At 35.8% G+C, this 20,967-nt stretch overlaps 1 protein-coding gene across 1 annotated transcript in view; it reads right to left on the reverse strand.

Annotated features, from left to right (window-relative positions):
- Nucleotides 1–20,967, reverse strand: part of igsf21 (immunoglobin superfamily member 21) — a 213,571-nt gene that overhangs the window by 66,766 nt on the left and 125,838 nt on the right. The window contains exon 4 of the mRNA XM_015375324.1: nucleotides 8,338–8,456. Within this exon, the coding sequence (XP_015230810.1) occupies nucleotides 8,338–8,456 (119 nt within the window). The remainder of the gene's footprint in view (nucleotides 1–8,337; nucleotides 8,457–20,967) is intronic.

Genomic DNA, 20,967 nt, shown 5'->3' on the forward strand with positions numbered 1-20,967 from the left:
CCATCCATCCATCCATCCATCCATCCATCCATCCATCTTCTTCCGCTTAAAATGATCACAATTATTATAATATTATGTCTTTGATCATCATCATTCTTTCCACTGCAATGGAAAAAGAAAAATAACATAACATTCTCTTGTTGCTAACCGTTTGATCCCAGTCTATACCTGTTGTGTTTTCATTTGTTCAGTGTGAGCTTGACAAATTACTTTTCTATCAGCTTTATGAAAAAAACATTTTTGTCATGAAATAAAAAACCCATACATGTCAATTATGTCACCTACTATCACACATTCTACAAGTATATTTTTGTAATAATAACCATATGAAAATATGATCCTGCCCTTTGTGGACTTTTTGGTTATGTTTGTTTCTCTTTGAGTTTTCATTTACATTTTACATTTACATTATTTATGACATTTTGGGCTTTCTAGTTTATTGCTTCTTTTCCATTTTGTGTTATTGTAGTTGTTTTCTACTTGTATTTAAATAATGTTGTGTTTTTTGTGTTGCTCTTTGTTGCCCTCTTGCACCAGTCTTCTTCCCCTAAGCTTCTAGTTTCTTCTATCCACACCTGCTGCGTGTTAGCTGATTACCCCAGTCTTTGTTCTGTCTCCCATATATACTCCTGTGCAGTTCCTCAGTGCTGGTTTCTCCTCATTGCTTTGATCCTTAAATGTGTTTTCTCCCTGGTTCTCCTGTTTTTGATTTATTTATTTTTCCTGAATTTGTGTTTGTGTTGCCATCTACTATCTATACATCATTTGGGTCCTCAACTATCTTCCACCAAGCGTAATTATTTTCCTTTCTTATAAAAGTTGGCTTTAAAAATGTCCCAAGATTTTCTGATGAAAATGATAAATTCCACCAGAATTCTTTTCTTGCTTTGTTGGGTATGTTTGCTATCCTAAAAAACCTCAGGTTTCCCATTGGAATGAGTCGACCAATGAAACATGTTAAGAAACACAAACGCATTCTCAAAATTCAATTTGTCCATGCCAACTTCTCTTTTCACCAGCCTTCAATCTGACACAGCAATGATTCTGAAAATGATCAACATGTGGAAGCAGCAAACAAAAAGAGCTTTGAAAGGATGGGCAGGACTTATGATCAGCATTCAGATATTGGCTCATTTCATGGGATACAAACTTTTTTTTATATCCCCTTCATTGAAAAATATTTTTTTTTCTTTCCTACAAAATGAGAGCGTGTTTTCAATGGTTCAATAAATAATTTTTTTTTAATGGACTTTATTGATCTCACAGTGGGGAAATGTACTTGTTACATCAGCTCAAATAGTCAAAGAAGAATGTGTCAAAGGAATAAAAAGCTGCATGGGATATATACCTTATATACAATATCCAAATTCATCAAACAGAATTTGGACCATTTGGACAATAGATACTGAATGGACCCATTTTGTACAAAAACACATCTTGCACTGCTAATGCAAAATTTTCACACGTTGGTGACAACAGGGTCAACAAGTGTAGTAAATTTATACACCTATGAAATGATGTACCCCAAAGCAGTGGCATCTAGAAAGTGGTACGTATTTTTCGGACAGTTTTCGGGGAATAAAAAAAAAAAAAGGTGTTTGAACAGCTATGGTTTAAGTCGTGTCAGTCTTGAGATGTTAAACAAAAAACAACAGAAGGCCTGCAACTTAAAATGCAGCAACATGAGAGCATGTGGGGTGTAACATGTACTTTGAATAGGTTTAATAGTTTCTATTAATGCTTTTGGAGTATCACCAAAAACAAAGGAGCAATGGAAGCAACAAGTTATACCTTTGACCTTGATCTTTACCTCCCCTCTCTATCCTCAACAACACCATGTCGACTGCAGACCAATTCAGTTTCTAGCAACCAAGAAAGAAGCCCTAAATGAGACTATGCCTCTTGTGGCAGCAAAGGAAGTATAATGTTCCTCAGGAGCTGCTAGTTATCTTCTACACTGCCATCATTCAATTAATTGTGTGCAGTTTGGCTCATCTACAAAAAAGGACACGTTCAAACTGCAAGACCATTTAGATCTGCAGAGGTAATCACTGGGGCAAAAACCTTCCCTCCATCCACAACCTGTCTAGGACCAAGCAAAAAACAACTAACATCTCTGCCAAGCCCACCCATCCTGGTCAGAGGCTGTTCAAAGCTTTACTTTCAGGGAAGTGGAACAGATGGTTAACAGCAAAAAATAAACACAATACCAGCTTCTTACTTCACATCTAGAGTGGCCCATGACTGTTAAAACAATTAAGACCTTTTGCACTGTTAAAACCTTATATTTATACAAAAAAGACTGGAAACAAACTCTTGCACTTACTATTTCCAGTCCTACTTTTTGTCTTTTTTTTTACCCACTTTAATTGAGATTTTTATATACAGTGGTAGTTGTTCTTACTGTTGATTATGGCGTAAAAGATGGGCAAGGAAAGTCAAATTCTTTTGTAATAAAAGTTGACGGTGATTCTGATTAAACAAACCCTGAACAACAGATGTGGTGCTGAAAAGGAGATGGAAAAAAGCTACCGGTAATAGTTTTTGCCTAACATGGTCCAAAACTGTTAAAAGGGATATTAAACTTGAACTCAAGAGAAATAACCTCTGATGATTAATATTGTTCCAAGCCAGATTCTTTTCTTTTAGGCAGCCAGAATCTAAGAAGCAGCCCTTCAATGTGTGTGGTTTTGTTTTCAATGTTAATTCTCTAGGTATGAAAATAGGCTTACTCATGAGGCTACAGCCTTGGCATACAACGGCTACCCTGCTGATAAGCGCCTGGTGAATGTCAACTGAATGAGGCCCAGAATGAGCTACAGGGTAAAAATGGCTTGCTATTAATGCAGCCTCAAATGAGATACAGTATGACTCCAAATAAGATTTTAGAGTTTATGCCACAATTCCATACAAGCTAATTAGAATTAAGATAGGACCAACAGATTTCACAGTTTGAGAGATGAAGGTTTAAAATGCAGCTGTCATATTAATAGAAGATCTTTTACTTGAGTGGGTTTTGAGGAAAAGTATCATCAAATAAAGCCAGTGCATGAATCTAATGACAAAATTATTAAAGCATGGTTACAAAAATATATGGTAGAAATAACACTTTCTTACTTTTTAAATACACTTTCTTACAGGTGACAGCAGATATCATTCAGGAAGTCAACAGGTATTATGTATTTTAAGGTTAAATACATACTTCTTGAGGACAAGAAGCAGTGGAGATTGTACAAGTTGCCAGCATTTATTTTTACATGTCACACAAACACAAATTGTGGGAGCTATATTTTTAGGTAAATGGTTTGTAATTAGGTTCAGTTTCTTGATTTTGTATTTTTCCATAACCCCAAACTAAAAGACATCTCCCAAAGCTCAAGTGCTTGTTACACTATATCTAATTACATCAATATGTATTTAAATGAGCAAAATGATTGGAACTGACTAATGTGTCCGTCGAGCACCCAAGTGAAACCAAACAGTCCCTCAAGCCAGTGACCCGGTTTCCATTGATTAGCCTGCTTACAAAATAGAAACCAAGACAAATTTGGCTGGAGAATGTAAATCGTAAGTAATCACATCTCCACAACCCTTTGTTTTTTGTTTATGAAAACATTTGCAAGTTTTTAAGACTGATATAAAAGGTTTGATTTTTCTCAACATAAAAAGTTACCTTCAGCTCTAATTGAAAACCTTTTTGAAAGTTACAGTCATTATCACATTTAAACATAACAACTAAAAGAGAATACTCTGAACTTTTTCAAACCTGAGAACAAACATTTACTTCAATTTGATAAAAAAAAAACTTGTACTCCAGCTAATGAAAACGAATTGACAGTGATGCAGAAAATGAAGCATCTGAATATTCTGAGCCTTGAACAATGCTTTAATGATTTTGAAGGTAATGTTACTGCATTTATTGATTTTATTGATGTATCCGCTGTAAACAGTTTATGTATTTGCATAACAAAAAAAAACAAAAACGTAGGAAAAACAGGTATCGTTTAAATCATATTCTATCAGTTATCAGAGTTAATTTGAGCCGAATGTTTGAGTTATTTGTATTACATGTGCATTTTTAAATATTTTGTTTTTAATTTGTTTTATTAAAAACATGTCTCTGATCTCAATGGAAAAAAACATTTAAAATTACAATTATAAAGATAATTTATAACATATCACAGAATGTAATAGAAAGGACATTATAAAAAAATTGGCTGTTTGAGTCATACAAACTATGGTGGGGAATTTAAAGCTTTTTTTAACAATGCAAAGCAAAAAGCATCAATCAAACTCTACAATCAAATCCATATAATCATTCAATCAAACACAATAACTCAGTATACATTATTAGTAAATTAAATTATTTTTTCTTTGAATAAAAGAATCTGTTGGCATCTACTGTTATCTAAGATATTTATCTGTTTATCATTAATCCTGTCGGGTCCCAGACATGGACCTAAATGTATGTGGTGTTTAATTAAAATTGAACATCCATTATGGTGGCAAACAGAGTTACACAGAATGAGAAGATAATTAAGTCTCTCTACATCTTAGTACTCATCTCTGTATGTTGAGGATGTAGGTAACAATCCTGTCAACTACTGAAGGGCATCCTTTGAATTAACCTCTCACGCTTCACAAAAGGTTAGATGGAAGAATTTCTTCCCTTACGTGACGAGATGTTTAAAAACATGGCTATTAAGATGTTCTTTATCAAGCTGACAAGTCACAGGCAAACACCCATTTAATACAGACAACAACCAGCTAAGGTCCCTCAGATAGTATACAACTCAAGCAAGTACTGGCTTCCCAAGGTCACTGCCTTTTCTGGGGGTATAAATTACCTTCCATTTTAATCTTTGCAGTATCATAACGGAATCACATCAGGTGATAACAAATAATCACAAGATCTTTACCAGACAAAAGGAGAATAGATTTATTTGGCTTCTAAATGCTAACATGATCTTAGCTTCATAGAGATTGAAAAGACTTCATTTTAGAACTGCAGCAAAAATTGGTATCTATTAGGAACAATAGCTAATGTTCTGACTTTTTCTCTGTTATTTTTAAAGTAATTACTTTCATTTTTGGTCTAGACATTCTTTTTAATAATAAAAAACAAACAATGGAAGATGTATGAAACCCACTTTTCCCTTGCTAAAGGCAAAAGAAAAAAAATGCAATTCAAGTTATAAGTATGCCTCTAAGAACAAAATTAAAAAGTTTAAACTATTCAAAATCAGTAAAAGCAAAGCATAAATATTAATGAATATTGCCTAACCCCTAAGCATAACAATTAATAATACCTAGCCCTAACTCAAGTTACACCTTAGCCCTGCACCTAACCCCCATCCCAAGAAGAGAACTTCTCTTCATGGGAACCAGTCGTTGGTCCCCACCAGTACCTATAAGACCCCAAATGTAGCATATTCCCGGGAAATCAACCCTAAAGTTAACAAAAACATGGTCAAACAAAAATCATATTCAATGACCACTTCAGCAAGAGTCAGTTTTCTGCATTCACAGATACCTGTTTTGTTACAGCTGCAGGAGGTAGGTCAAATGTCTCTACACCATGGATTACATAAAGTTAAAGAGAAAACTGCTGCCCAGCATATTAAAACTAGTTGTGACTTGAAACTAAATTCAAAAGTCGACTAAGGATTGTTTCCTTCACTTCAACAATTTTCGTTTTTTTTCCAAAAAGAACTTCACATCGCTAACACATATTTTTTTTCTGACATTTGAAACTAGCAAGATGCCTTTCCATAAATTACAAAAACATGCAGTTATTCAAGGAATGATAAAATATCTTGCTTGCCCAAAATACTTCTAGATAGCTGACTTTTAATGAGGTTATTTTGTTTTAAACCATCAAGAAATCGGTATTTAAAACAAGAATGTTTAATTAACAAATCAGCTTAACTTTTGCCAAATATCAATACGACTACAAAAGTTGCTTCCCTTATGCCACTGGGTCCAATAAAATTAAGATTTCCTAATTTAATGTATGAACTGAAAAAGAGACTTTAAAAACTTTTGATGGTAATGGACAGTAGCTGTTTTACCAGAGTTCATGTCTCTGTGATTCAAAAACGCATTTCTTGGCTAGGGATTCATTAAAATTATCATCCTTATTTGTAAAATCCTTTAAAGATTAAAATACTCTCTATGTACTGTTTCCTATTAATTAACTTTGTTCCACTAATATTCTCTTTCTCTGCTCAACTTTTCTCCTTACTTCCCACTGAACTTGACACACTAATAGGTTATGAATAATTCTGTTTCAGTTTAGACTGCAATTAACCACAATGCCAGAAGCCATTCTTCTTTCTCGCTGTGGTGATTTAGAACCCCGACTGAGATAGGGTGCTGCAGCTATCCTAGGCCAACATCATTTACTCCTTCCCACCTAAACCTGAAACAAGAAGCAACTGGCAAAGTAAATCCTTTTTCATTGATAATGGGGGAGAGTAAAACAAAGACTCTTGAATGGTAATAAAAATTACAAGTATAAAGTCAAGCGTTACTTAAAGGGAAAATTCTGCATAGATTAAAAGAAAACGTCAAGCATTAGATGGTATTCGGGGTCAGAAAATGTGATAAGTTGACATTATAACATGGTGTTTCGCTTCAGAGTTCTAGTTGCAAAAAAATAAAAAAAGATAATTAGCAAAAAGATATAGAGATCAGTATTTATTCGTGGATGGATTCATCAGGCAGACATGAACGTGGCACTTGGGATACAAAAGAAATTTGATTCAAAACAGGGAAAGTAAACATTTTAATAGGAAAAATAATGGTGACATTGAAAATAAATTTTGTGAGGCTCTAGCAATAGTAATTAAGCATGGCAACAAAAGTGTTGAATATTAATGAATATTATTATTTTCTGTTACAGCTGTTAATTTCTATATCTGTTCAGTCTTGTGTGTTGGTCAGCCAAAATTAGAATCAGAATAATAAAATTTACATACTTATGCTGACATAAGACATGGCCAGAGCAGCTCCAGCATTGCCCTATATGGTAATGCTGTAGGCTTGAATGGTGGGGGCTTTTGGGTGAGACATTTCCTGTCTGACTTTTAGATAAAATGGGAAAGCCACCAGAGGCTCTCTGCCTTTCAGTGGGGTCTCTCATGAATTGGTCGAGACGTAAGGGCCTAATATAAGGTGAGACTTTATTCTACAGTTTTTGCTTGTATCAATGACTTTGTTAACCATGACTGGAATAAATTCTGTTAATGCTTAAACATGTTTCTTCCTTTGCGTACACTATCTGAGAAACAATACCTCTACGGATCTGGACTGGGTAATAAAAGGGTCTCACAACAAAAGTGTGTAAAGTCTGAAAATTTGAATTTAAAAATTGATAGCAGCAGTAGAAAACAATGTAGGTGTATAATTTCTTAGTAAAGTTGATTCCTTTACTTAATTTTCCTTTTTTCTCTTTTCCTTTATGCGGATTTAGAAAACAAAATTTAAGTATCAAAAGGCTGATACATCACACTGAAATCACCTTTAGCTAGAGCTGCTTTTGTGTAGAGTTTACATATATCTAAAATGAAAGGAAAGCAATACCATAACTTTGATACTATTCCGTTAATACTGAGAAAAAAAAAAAAAAAAAAACAGAAGCCAAATGACAGAGATGGAATAAACAAAACAACTCATTTTAGGGTGACGGTAACTCAGTAAAGTAAATAGTTGCCTAAAAATTGGAAGGGTTGTGGGTTTGATTCCAGCTTCCCTCTGCCAAATGTCAATGTGCCCTTGCACTTAACCACAAGCTGCCAAATGATCTGTTTTAAATCTGTTTGCAGAACAGGCCTATATAAAAACAGCCCATTTAGTATATATTTGGCAAAAATGATTTTGCTCACTTGCTCCTTAAAAGGGAGAAAGTCAATGACTACCTTGCTGTGAAAACATCAGTTTATTTAGAATGTTTACTTCCAATATTCTAAAGGCAAAACGCACCAGGACACTAGCTGTATTGTAAATAAACCAGACATTTTGAGGCTAGCAATTCATGCAAATCAGGAAAGAAAACATTTGAAAATATTTCCTTACTCTCTAGTTTTCGAAGCTCACCAAACTATATCAATTTTCACTCCTTTGGCACATCACATAAAAAAGCAAAGCCTCAAATTTTGACTGATATAGAGGTTTTTCTCCCGCCTGTTTGCTCTTACCTCCACCTTTTTCATAGTTCTTATCCTGCTGACATAGATTCCTAAATAAATGTGGTGTTTCATCAACAAATTCTGTTTTAAAATATACATACAAGAGCAGCTCAGACGTGTGTATAGTAAATGCAGAGATGGTACTCACACATAACTGTAAGAAAAACATTCCCTGAAGCCAGGACAACCTTCTCCCTCGTTGCCCGGTCATATATGCCCACGTGGCATTCGTAAGGTCCATTGTCTGAGATCCGTACCTCTGGGAGCCTGTGACGTACAAGAGAAAATACGAGTTGATACAAATCTAGCAGTAGACAAGACAAAAAAGGTATCTCAGTTTGGTTAGAAAAATATTTATAAATGGGAAACAATAAATCAGGGCTGTATTATATCAACATTAAAAAAGAACTGCAATTGTCAATCTGACTCCATTCTGTGTGGAAAGGATTTTGTGTTCATATTGCACACAGAAAAGCCATCAAAAAAGCCATAAAAACAGTATAATGTATAATGTATAATGTAGTAAGAATGTAAAAAAAAAAAATCACATTTTTATTTTAGTAGAACAAATTTGATATAAAATGGTTATCGTTTGTTAACAATGTAATACTTTTATTTAATTTTCCATATTTGATCAAGGGAATTGGCATAGACTATCTCAAAATGAGTCTCACTTTTGTCGAGATGGAATATTAGCGTGAGATTTGAAATACCGGTTATTATGGACATGCCATTTAAAACTGAACAAGTTTACAAGTATAATATGGTTGGATAGAAAAACATAAAATTACTTTGGCTATTTAAAATAGCATTTACATTTTATAAAAACAGTACATTTATAGCAGATTATTATTCTGTTTATTTAAAGGGTGCCAAATGCCAACATAATGACAACTTACCATAATTAAAAAATAAATGACATCAATCTGTTAATTACATGTAAAGAAAAATCTGCTTTTATTCCTTTAGAAATATCTATTATTTATTTGTGAATAACAAACAAGAACACCTACAATTTTAATACAACCAGTAACACTGACATTTCTGAAAAAATGAAAAGTTTATTCGAATTTTAAAAGGCTATAATAATAATAATTATAATAGTCACACTTCTTAAGAACGTAGCTATAGATGGTGATTGTTGTAGGGAAGAAGGATCTCTTGAAAGAGCCAAAACTGCAGTGGAGCTAATGAAGCCTCTGAACACCCTTGGTTGCTGTACAAAAGAACTATTAAGAGGTTGCCTGTAATGTTCTTCATTTGATGAAGAATACTTCACCAGAGGGTCCAGAGTAGTGCTTAGAATAGAGTCAACATATTATCACAGCTTGTTGACCTTTTTTCCAAGCCAAGTTCTTACATACAGCTTCACAGCAGTGCCTTCAGTCCAGCCTGATCAGTGAGGTATGTTTGCTCCTCTATCACCTCCTTCTATCTTTGATTATAGAAAAAAAATGTCTGACATGTTTATGTTTGGCATGGTTTTATTTACTTATTAATTTTTTGCTTTTTTTCCCCCTAAGATCTGCAATGAACTCCTTTTGTAGATTAAAATGAAGTTGATTGTTTTTAAAACGCCACAAAACTTAGCATTTGTCCACATCTAGACAAACTGGCAGAGAAATGGATGAGTCACAACGACTGAGGCCTAGTTAAATCACCATATACATATTTTATCTGTAGCTTAGCAACAACAGAGCTGACGATGTCACATGCAGTGTAAGGAGGAACTGGCAGTGGAATGAGTAAAACCTTGCCATGTTCAAACTTAGTTACAGCAAAAATACATTTAACTGCACACAACCTTGTTTTCTTTACTAAGTAAGGTCAGCCTACGGTCAGCCTAATTATGCTCGTGGAAATTGTATGGAAAACTGCATTACACTGATGGTGTTAATAAGAAACATTACAGCAAATAGCCAAAACCAATATTAGGGCCATATATTTTGTTGTTTTTCAACATCATTGAATTATTTGCTAAAGTAGGTTAGATAGAGCTATCATGAACATATTTATTAGTTCATTAGTTACTACTATTATTAGTTATTAGAAGTTACTCCTTCTTGAAAAATACATGACCAGCTCAGGGTTAAAATTTTTATTTATTTATTTAATGTTGATTCGTTCCATTATTAAGACACACTAGATCCATAGAAGGGAAAAGTTTAAAGCAACTCTGCATAGCTTATAATCCAAGTATTGGCTTAATTTGATTAAATGGCTTTTTCGTGTAAGCAGCTGGTCCAAATCAATACTCTGTGTGGACTGCCATGCTGAAAAACTAGTCTCCGTAACTTGAGAGGGACAGATCCATCACTGAAAATTCTTGAAAAAAACTTTTTCTAAGTAACAGTGCGACCACTTATCCTATAATGACTTTTTTAAGGAGTTTCATTCAGGTTTTTATAGCTCATAAAAGCAATGAAAAAGCACCAAAAACATTTGCATGGCTTCAGATAGTGGACTTGTTTCTGCAGTTGTCCTGTTATATCTCAGTGCTGAACTTGATACAGTTGATCACAACATTCTTCAGAATGACTTGAACATTCTGTAGCAATAAGGGAACAGCTCCTGGCTCAATTCCATCTTATTTTTCTGATAGATTTCAGTTTGTTCATATTAAATGTAGATGCGGAGTACCACAGGGATCAGGGCTAGGGCCAATCCTTTTTTTCTATATATATGTACCCAATCGGTAGAATTATCTGACAGTATGGGATTCATTTTGTAGTTATGTTTATATACTTAGCTAAGTTTGACCACAAATTCTGATTAAACTAACCCATAACATAGACTACAGGAACATCTTGATGATATTTACAGTCAACAACAAATGTAAGCAAATATTGTGGCTAGAAGCTCATGCAGGTGGAGCATGTCCTGCATGACTCGATGCAATTAGCTGGTTCTCCTTAAAGGAAAACCTTTTGCCAATCTGACTCTGACAATCTGATTTCATTAAATTGTTTATGTGAAATGCCTCTAGATGGCATGCATTGTGAATTGGCACTATATAAATAATTGAGTTGAAACTGAATTAAACTGAATGTAACCCAGAGTGCAGCTTTACAAAACAGTTTTCAGCTCCCCTTATACATTAGGATCTTACTAAGCTAAAAGTTGTTTGGTAACAAAATAATGCTTCCTATCTAAGCATATGTTTTGTTTCTCTGATGTAGGATTTACTGTAAAGGGGTTAATGTGGCCTCAAATTTACATGTGATTTTATGACTCAATCTGCTCAATGTGGTATACTTCGGATTTCAAAACACAGAGGACATCTGTTTAATATGCAACTGTGCAGTGCCTTCAGAAGGGCTGAAGCTGAAAAATACCAGTTAGGCATTCCCCTGGTGGATAAAACTTACACAGTAGTGCTTTAAATAATTATTTCATTGCGCTGTTCATTTTCTACCAAAATGCATTTGGCCAAAGCTGTTGCTTAACAACTCCATGATTCTGACTCTGTTTGTTAATTGGCAGTCAATTAAAATATGTCTTACTGAACTGATTAAGAGAGAAAAATGTTTTAAAAACGTAGGATGTCAAAGAGGATAAGACAGGAGTAGCACTCAGCATACAACATGAAGAAGCAGCTAAAACAAGGTAAGCAAGTTGAAAGAATGAGAAGGTAAACTAAGACTAGTGATTGGTAAAAACTTCAGTGCTTTTATGCATATGGACAGAATTAAGTCTGTGTTACCAAGTACCAATTTAGTTAAAATCAAAGAGTACGATGTTTTAGTACCTAAACGCATGCCCGCCAACAAAGAGGGACAAACGGGAGCCCAAAATTGACACTGACCATTCAAAATACAGGCAAAAGTAATTTTTCAGATAATACTTGTTAGAAAATATTTAATATTACAGTAACTAAATATAAATATATATATATATATATATATATATATATATATATTGGTAAAAATACACTCAGATAATATGTTTCAAACCGCAATAAAGGTATTAAAAGAACGATGTATTTCAGTATTTTATTTTTTACAAAACGATTTGGAATTATGGGTGAATCCAAATTGTTTTGTTTACATACATTGTGTTAGCGACGATGGATACCAAAAATAGGTACTTAAGCGGATTCCAGAAAAGAAAAAGGAATGAAAAGCTGCTGGAAGAACGGAGGGGGAGTGTAATACTTCATTTGGGTGCCCACCCAGATGTTGCTTACTTATTGTTGTGTCGTTACGCCATTGGGTCCAGGTCCAGTGTGAAAGACAGAACATAGCAGAAGAACCAGCTGAGCAGGGACCGTGGTTGACAGGAAGGAGGACAGCGTAGCAGTTCTCCCGTCACAGTTTCAGGGGGGCGGGGGAGCGACCAACAGAGTGCAGGTGGAGGGGCTTGCTGCCTTATTGGAGAGTCTGAGCATACTGGCTCAAGAGACGTATCATACCATTAATTTCAATGATCCTGCACTGTGGCCAACAAAAAGGACTGATTTTAATCAAGTGAATGTTTGTAATGGCAAAAAGGAAGTCTTTCTCAGAGATGGCAAATGAACTGCCAGCCAATTTAGAGGGCAGAGAATCCCCAAAGTAGCTAACCTAACTCCAACGATGGAAGAGAAGAAATGGTTAGGGACTGGCTGATACACAGCAAGTCAAAAAAGGCCATATTTTAATGCAATGTACATTAAGGTTGGTACAATATTTTTGAAGGCCATATTTGCCATGCTTACTGTTCTGTTATGAAGTAGAGAAAAGATCAACTAGTGTACTAAATCCATTTAGATGGGATGAAAATATCCAACATAAAAACAAAAAGCTTTATGAAAGATTTCCAGGGCATGAAATAAACAGTGCACACAAATATTGTTATTGGAAATGCAAAAAAATGCAACATATTTTCCGATCTCTACCTCTGACGGGTTCGAGGTGAGCAGGCCTTCAGTAAAATTAAGATAATAAAAAACTACATGGGTTCTAGGATGTCCCGGTAAAGTCTATAGGGCAACAGCTTGCCAAGAAATTAGACTTTAAAGACATCATAAATGAGTTTGCCACTAAAAAAGTTCACAGTTTGCCATTTGGAGAATAAGTCTAGCCACATTTATAAAGTGAGGTCATCTAAGACTTGTTTGGAGGACAAAAAATATTTCTGTTAACAGCAGATTATTGAATAAAATACTAAGGGGGGGGTGTTTTGGCGTAGAGGGGGGGCCAAAAAGACTGTGTTGTCCATGGCCCTAGCATAGCTGTCAGCTGGCCTGCCTAAATGCATCATCATAACATAGAGAGTACAAGATTGCATGATGTTGCAGTGCAAAAAGCAAGTACTCCTAATAGAAAGCATTTGAGTGAAAGCTTCACTTTTCAAAATGCAATGTACATTAACGTTGGTACAATATTTTTGAAACGAGGGCGAGTGGCTGGAAGACTTCCAATCTAAAGAAGCATTTGGTTTTGTTTTTCTTGAGGCTGAAGAATGCACAATTTTAGACATGTTCAGATATACGACTGCAACTCTTTTATAAGGCACCTTTAGCTTGCCTGCATCCCTTGGTGACCCATTGTCTGCAGCCATCCCTGTCTGCTAAAGGTCAATAGGCCTAGTGTTTTAAATTATATAAGCATAATACATGAACATGTTTTTTTTTTGTTTTATATGTATTAGGTCTACAGCCTTGTTTAATATAAATTAGTTTTTTTTTTTTAAATGATGATAAAATGATACATTTCTACACTTAACTCCTTACTTCTGGTAACAAAATAACTTGCTTTGCTGCCAAGAACTCTGCCCCTTTAACGATCTAAAAAATCCTACCTCAGACCAGAGCCTAATGTCCATCAAATGAAAGACCTGGCTAAGTGAAATTACGTGTGTAAGGGCTTTAAGGGCTTTTCAAATGGCCTAGGCTTTCCACAACCAATGGAAAAGAAACAAAATGAAAAGGGGCTATTAATTCTGCCAGAAGAACAGCTATAAAGAATTTTAAGAAGAACCAATGTGAATAAAAGCAATAAAAATGCTCCTACAGGATGCCATCTGGAGTGCAATTCTATAACAACAGCAAAAACCACTTTGGTCTGTGACAGCACATGACTATTTTTGTCTCCTGCTGAGATCAAAATCTCTATTCATTGTCAACAGAGATCCTCAAAGTTCGACACAAGTCAATTTTAGCTCCTGTGATTTACTCACACAAAGCCTAAACAATTGTCCTTGCAGAATGGGTGTTGTAGATGAGGACCTATGTTGGAACTTTATTGTGATTTTCACAGCAGTTGGGTTTTTTATGATTTCAGCATTCTGTTTTTGTAAGTGTCTTAAGAAGTGGAGCGTTAAATTTTGACTCTTTCAGAAGGAAACAAATCTATACCCCAGTTGTAGTCTGTAAGCTTCCCTGTTTCATATATACCAGCTTGCATTATTACATATCTAATAATGTTTGGAAGCTACAAAGGAAGGGCAAATAAGATATTTACATGTTATTAAAATCAAACAGCAACAAAAAACATAATACTTTGGTGAAGCATCCTTTACAAGTACTGAAATTTATTCTCAGTAAAACAGTTTAGCACAAGATTTGGTCCAACTCCTCTTTCCATTAATCTAGATTTTTTTGTTTTATTTTTTGTTACTGACTTCTACTTGTTAAATTAAACATCATAGCTGTACTTTTAAATTTAGACTTAGACAACTTTTATTGTCATTTTTATACACACTGTATACAAACAGTATATACACAGCGTATACAAAACATTGTTTTTGTACAGCTTTCAGACAGTGAATAAGCAGCAGATTAGCAATGAAATTAATATTTCTATTTCATAAAGTGCAGGATTGATCGACTGTAAACAGTGTGGGAGAAAACATGGTGCAAAAGGCATTGATGTGGAAGTTCAGAGCAGTGCAAAAAACAAATATATATTGTGCGAAAATGCAGCAGAAGAACATTTTTGAGTTGAGTTCTGTTTGGTTTGTTGTTATCAGTATGATGCATGGTCTTGATTTGTGACTTGATTTAGAGTTTTTTTCAACAGCGCAGCAGTCTGATGGCAGTGGGGGAAAAGCTGTTACAGAACCTGTTGGGTGTGAAGCGGATGCTGCAGAGCCTTTTCCTAGAGGGTAGCAGGGAAAACAGTCCATTGTGGGGGTGTAAGGGGTCATTTATGATGTTATGGGCTCAGTACACACTGAGATTAAATTTCTTTAATGGAGGGGTTACTTTGTGCTGTTCTTACCACTCTTCTCACGTTCTTCCAGTCTGAGGAGCTGCAGCCTATACACCACACAGTGAGACAGTTGGTCAGAACGCTCTCTATGGTGCTTCTGTAGAAGTTCAAGTACAAGCGCTTCTGTGTCCTTTTATTCAGTGTTCATAGTCGAGGTGAGGTTGTCTGGGATGTTCACCCACAGAAATTTGGTGCAGCTGATGACTTCTACTGCTGAGCTGTTGATGAGCAATGGAGCGTGGTTGAGCCAGTTCTTCCTAAAGTTGATGATCATCTCCTTTGTTTTCTCCACGTTGAGGATCAGGCTGTTATCTCTGCACCAGCTGCTCCAACTCCTCTCTGTAGTCTTGGTCATTGTGCTCTCTGATGAGGCACACCACCATGGTGTCGTCTGCAAAGTTCACGTTGTGATTGGTTGTAAACCTGGGGACACAGTCGTGGGTCAGCAGAGTGAACAGCTGGGGGCTCAGGAGGCTCAAGAGGTGAGGCTCAGGTTGATGACATCAGAGGTGTTCTGTCCAGCCCAGACTGACTGAGTTGTGTTTGTGAGGACCTTTAGTAGCCAGTTGCAAAGGAGTGTATTGAAGCCCAGCTGTTCCAGTTTTCCTATCAGATGCTGTGGGATAATGGTTTTGAAAACTGAACTGAAGTCCAGTAACAGCATCTGCACGTGGTTGTTCTTCAGCCGCATTTGTGCCAGGCTCAGGTGGAGAACAGCAGAGATGGCGTACTAAGTGGAGCAGTTTCGTCGGTAGGCAAACTGGAACGGGTCAAATGCTGGGGCGAGACTGGAGATGATGTGTTCTTTAACTAGCCTTTCAAAGCACTTCATCATGATGGGAGACAGGGCGACAGGCTGGTAGTCATTAACCAAGGTGACCTTAGGGTTCTTTGTGACCGAAATGATGGAGGCAGTCTTAAAGCATGCTGAAACTATGACTTGGTTCAATAAGATGTAAAAAGAAATGTCTGTGAGGACACCAGCCAGCTGATGTACACACTCCTTGAACACCCGGCCAGGTATGTTATTGGGGCCTGGGTTGACTCTCCTCTGCTTTGAATGCATCTTTGATGTTAGAGAAGGCTACGTCCAGAGTGTTCTGACCCCAAGTCCACATGTTGGTAAAAATGATGGAGCACAGTCTTTAAGTAAGTAGCGCTGGGGGGGGGGTTGCGCTTTGCTTTATGTAGTTTTGTTTTTCTTAATGTAGTTGTCCTTTTCTTTATGTAGTTGCGATTTCCTTAATGTAGTTGCGCTTTGCTTTATGTAGTTGCGATTTCCTTAATGTAGTTGCGCTTTTAGATTTGTAGTTGCAGTTTGCACTTCAGGGCCACCGTACGCTGTACTGTTGTCATCTGTCCGAAGCACTCCACAGCTTTTTAAACAGTCAACAGTGGCTGTATTTAGGAGTCCAGAAACACAACTTTGTGACCGAAGCTCCAGCAGTCGCTGGTGGTCGTACATGCAGGATCGATGCCTAATTTGTAGCGGTCTAAGCGGCATATTTTGTGTAGTTATTGGGAGCTGTATCAAGCCACTGTCTACAGGCGCAGCCATGTTAATTTAGGTTTGATAAACCTGTTATTATTTGCTGCTTTGTTTGGTCATTTTGATGCTGTAAACAAATATATAAGTTTATTAGCAAAAATGACCATGTATAATTTGTGCATGTCAGCCAAAATGGGTATCTGTAAAGGTGTTTTCCTTCTAAGCCTTAATTTTTGACATTTTTATATTTGTGCATTGTTTTATGAGTTTAAAGGTTTGCTGTTTGTTCTGTTTTTCAACAATTTTGAATCTTTTTACACATGTTTTTTTTGTGGGTTTACAAATACAAAATGTCTTCTAGTTCTCTAACTTGCCTGTGAGTTGGAGCTTCTCAGTACAAAGTTTTACTCCATTTTTCTACTTATCAGCTGATTAATGAATGTCATGTTAACCACAAAATAAAAATAAAAAAAACAGTTTTCTGCATACAGTCGTCTGCATACAGTAGTTATGGTAACTGATGTTGTTGTATGCTATAATCTGAGCTAAATGGCAGCATGTAGATATTGAATAAGAGGGGTCTTGGAGCCTTGAAGAACTCAACATCTGATTTTTCCAGCCTCTGATTTAAAGTTCCCTACTGACACTTAGAAGTCCCTGTCCATCAGATAGGATTTAAGCCAGTCCAGTGCCATACCAGAAATTAAGGCCGACGCAGTTTTCAATAGACTCTCAAAGTCAAGTGATATTTTACAGGACTTGGAAACGAACTTCAGGATTACAGGACTGCACAAAGGCTGTTTTATGCCATGTATCCTTCTAAGACTTATTTCAATGTTGTAGAAAAATGCATGCTTTTCTGGGATAATTTAAAGGATGGAACCAGAGTACCCTTAGCGCCCCATCATTTGCCATAATTTAATGTGGGGGAAAGGGGGTTTGGTCAAGCTTGGGCAGCAATTGCAGACTTGAAGAAGATGTTAAAAGGTAAGATAGCAGATTTGTTAAACTTAAATTTCTACTTGAAGTTAAACAGAAAAAAAATTAGTGAAGCAATAATAAAACAGTTATTTTTGACTTATTCGAGTCTTCTATTTGTAACTCAGTAAATCTTTCCTTGAATTAAACTAAGGCTTCAAAACAAGATTATTTTATTGAGCTCTACTGGAGGTTTATTAGGAGACAAATAATTTTTCCCTCTTCAAATGCCTGCAGCCATGGTACAACTGCTAGTGTTACCTTGGGATTAAAAAAATAATAATGAATTAATTATTTTCTAAATAATAATTCATTTATAGATTTTCCCTTAACTTTTATCCTCTTATGCATCCTTTACTTTTTTCATTTCTGGAAAGACGAGTCATGAAAATACTGTCATAAGAAATCTCTTGCTTTTGAGATTAGTTTTTCCCTATTATTTATTAGTTTTCCCCAAATTATTTATTAGTATATATTTATATCAGGTTAAAGAATATTAAAAACAGAAATGTATGGACTGGACTGGCCTCATACTGTAGGTTTGTCCCAATTCAAGGGTTATGTCCTTTGAAGTACCCAGCACATGTAGAACAGGTGGAAATAGGTAGGGCAGCTGGGGGACAGTAAGGGCAGCTGGGGGACAGGAAAGGGAAAAAACCACTGACAACTTTTTCACTTCCCTAATACATGTAGAAAAGCTGCAGACCAAGAACATGAGTCTTGTTGACACAATGAATAAGAGCAGAACAGAACTTCCCCTCTGGGTCAAAAGGAAAAAGGCACTGTTCAGTACTGAGGTGCTGAAAAACAATGGTGTGACACTCCCTGTCTTTTAGTCTAAAGCACAAAAAATCCCTAGCACTGCCTTCATGTCAGCCGGTACCCTTAGCAGCCGAAAAGCAAACCCAGAGCTACTAAAACCACACAAAGGCTTTTGCGAAGGCGTTGGATCAGATGATCAGGAAATAGTTGTTAAAAAAGCATCAATTCAAAGGTGACTTGTCACAGTTTCTCACTCTGTCTTGGACATGGTTGTTGTAAATGCAATTTTGTACAGGAAGTATTCAAATGTGGCAATCTTACAAAGGTATGTTACCCTGGGTTGCAAAAGGTAAAGAAGATGAATTGAATCTTCCCTACGAAGCATGTATCATGAAATTTAACTATCTCTATTCGAATTAAAGGACAAATAAAAAATTTAAATTTTCATTACAATTATTAGGAGTTTTTAACATCTTCTCACATCTCAATCTTAGAAATCAAAGTAATTTGTGTTGCAAAAATGCAGTCATGACTTTTTGAATTTGTCAAAGTTATTTAACAAAAAAAAATTGCATTTTAGGTCCAGTTTAATCAAAAATTTTAATTGCATTTTTCATTAAACTACCTAATTAAATTATTACCTTGGCTGATTACTCGAGACTTAAGTTAAGATGTACCTCCAATATAATAAGAAAATGCAACATATAACAATTGAACAGGCTTTCACATTTAACAATTTAGTAAAAAAAAATAATAATAATGATACATGTCTGATATCTTTTAAAAATGGAAATCACTGTATAAATGGATAAATAACATACAGTATTTACTTCACCATATAGTTAGATGTCCATGACCTGGTTTACCAGTTTCAGAGAAAATACTGCAATGCCATTACTAAAAAAACATAAGAGAGAGTATGACTCAAACAGCATCTAAAGATAACAATGTAAGACCAAGGGCCTCATATAAAACAAGTCTGTGTATAAAACAGGTGTGGCAAAACATATTTGATGTATAAATTCGGACGTATAAAAAATAACTGCATAAAAGTTTGTAGGAATCAATTCAAACCTTTTCCTTGTCATGTGATTTTCCAGCAGCCACACAAAAATTTTTTCATGACAATACGCTAAAAAAAACATACATTTGCCAATGAAATAAACTTTGACCCTGATAATTGCTTTAAAATAAATAAGCATTTTAACATTGTTTTTGAGCACGGGTTTGAGCTCTTACAGTATGATCTAATCTTGAAAGATGAAACTGAATCAAATTAAGCCTCATACATCACCATTATTCATTTAAAAATATTAATACAGCCTTAGTTGGATATAAACTATGAATATTACTTTGTTGAGGTCAAGGAAATGGGCATCAGTCTGTGCCCCGAAGGGCATAAAATACTATTTTATTCTCAAAGGGTCATGTCCATCCTAAAAAAGGTGGCAGATCAGCAGATTAATTTCAAACAAGTCAAATGTAATAAACCAGGATGACAAGGTAGAGACAACCACATGTCCATAAATAGCTGTGAAAAGCTGTGAAGCCCAATTGTGCAAGGATGGCAGCCTGGAGGACATCCCCACTGGAAAAAAAGTAATTCTGCCTAGCTGCTAGTAGATGATTATGGATGGCTTATTAGCCGCTTTAGATTGACAAGTTCCACGGAGGGGAACAAAGGAGCCGTTTGTCATCATTCATTTGTTATTTGTTTATTTTGGGTGAGGTACTGATTTATTTAAAAGATTAGGTATAACCTTTTTCACTCATTTGTGTTGTGAGAGTATTCCAAATAGATGCAACAGACATAACATTTTACATCTTAATAATGATTTTCTAAACATTACAATGCATTATGAAATAATAGAGCTCAATTTCTTAGTTAGTCGGTGCCTTTTGGACTTCATACAAACGTTGAAGAACAGAATCTTTGTTTTGACAAATTTCTTTAGTGAGTTACTGATGTCTTTCAATAAATTGTTGTGGTTGCCATTAATGAGGTTCCATGAGGTGACCATGTCTCTCTGTGATGTCCTGACAGCATTCTTCCCATAGTTACTTTGATACACAGTGGATATCTTCCAGCTATTTATACTACTTTACATATGAATGTGTAGGCAACCACTGGCATTTTCTCAAACTAGTACCTGGGCCTCTTCCAGGTNACTACTTTACATATGAATGTGTAGGCAACCACTGGCATTTTCTCAAACTAGTACCTGGGCCTCTTCCAGGTACGACTTTATTCTCCTCCGCAGGGAGGCGTCCAGGGGGCATCCAAAAAAGACGGCCAAGCCACCTAATCTGGTCTAGGCAGGAGAGAGAGCCGTGTCATCTGCAAAAGATGGGAACC

This window comes from Cyprinodon variegatus, unplaced genomic scaffold, assembly GCF_000732505.1.
Source record: "Cyprinodon variegatus isolate N-32 unplaced genomic scaffold, C_variegatus-1.0 Scaffold117, whole genome shotgun sequence".
Classification (NCBI taxonomy): domain Eukaryota; kingdom Metazoa; phylum Chordata; class Actinopteri; order Cyprinodontiformes; family Cyprinodontidae; genus Cyprinodon; species Cyprinodon variegatus.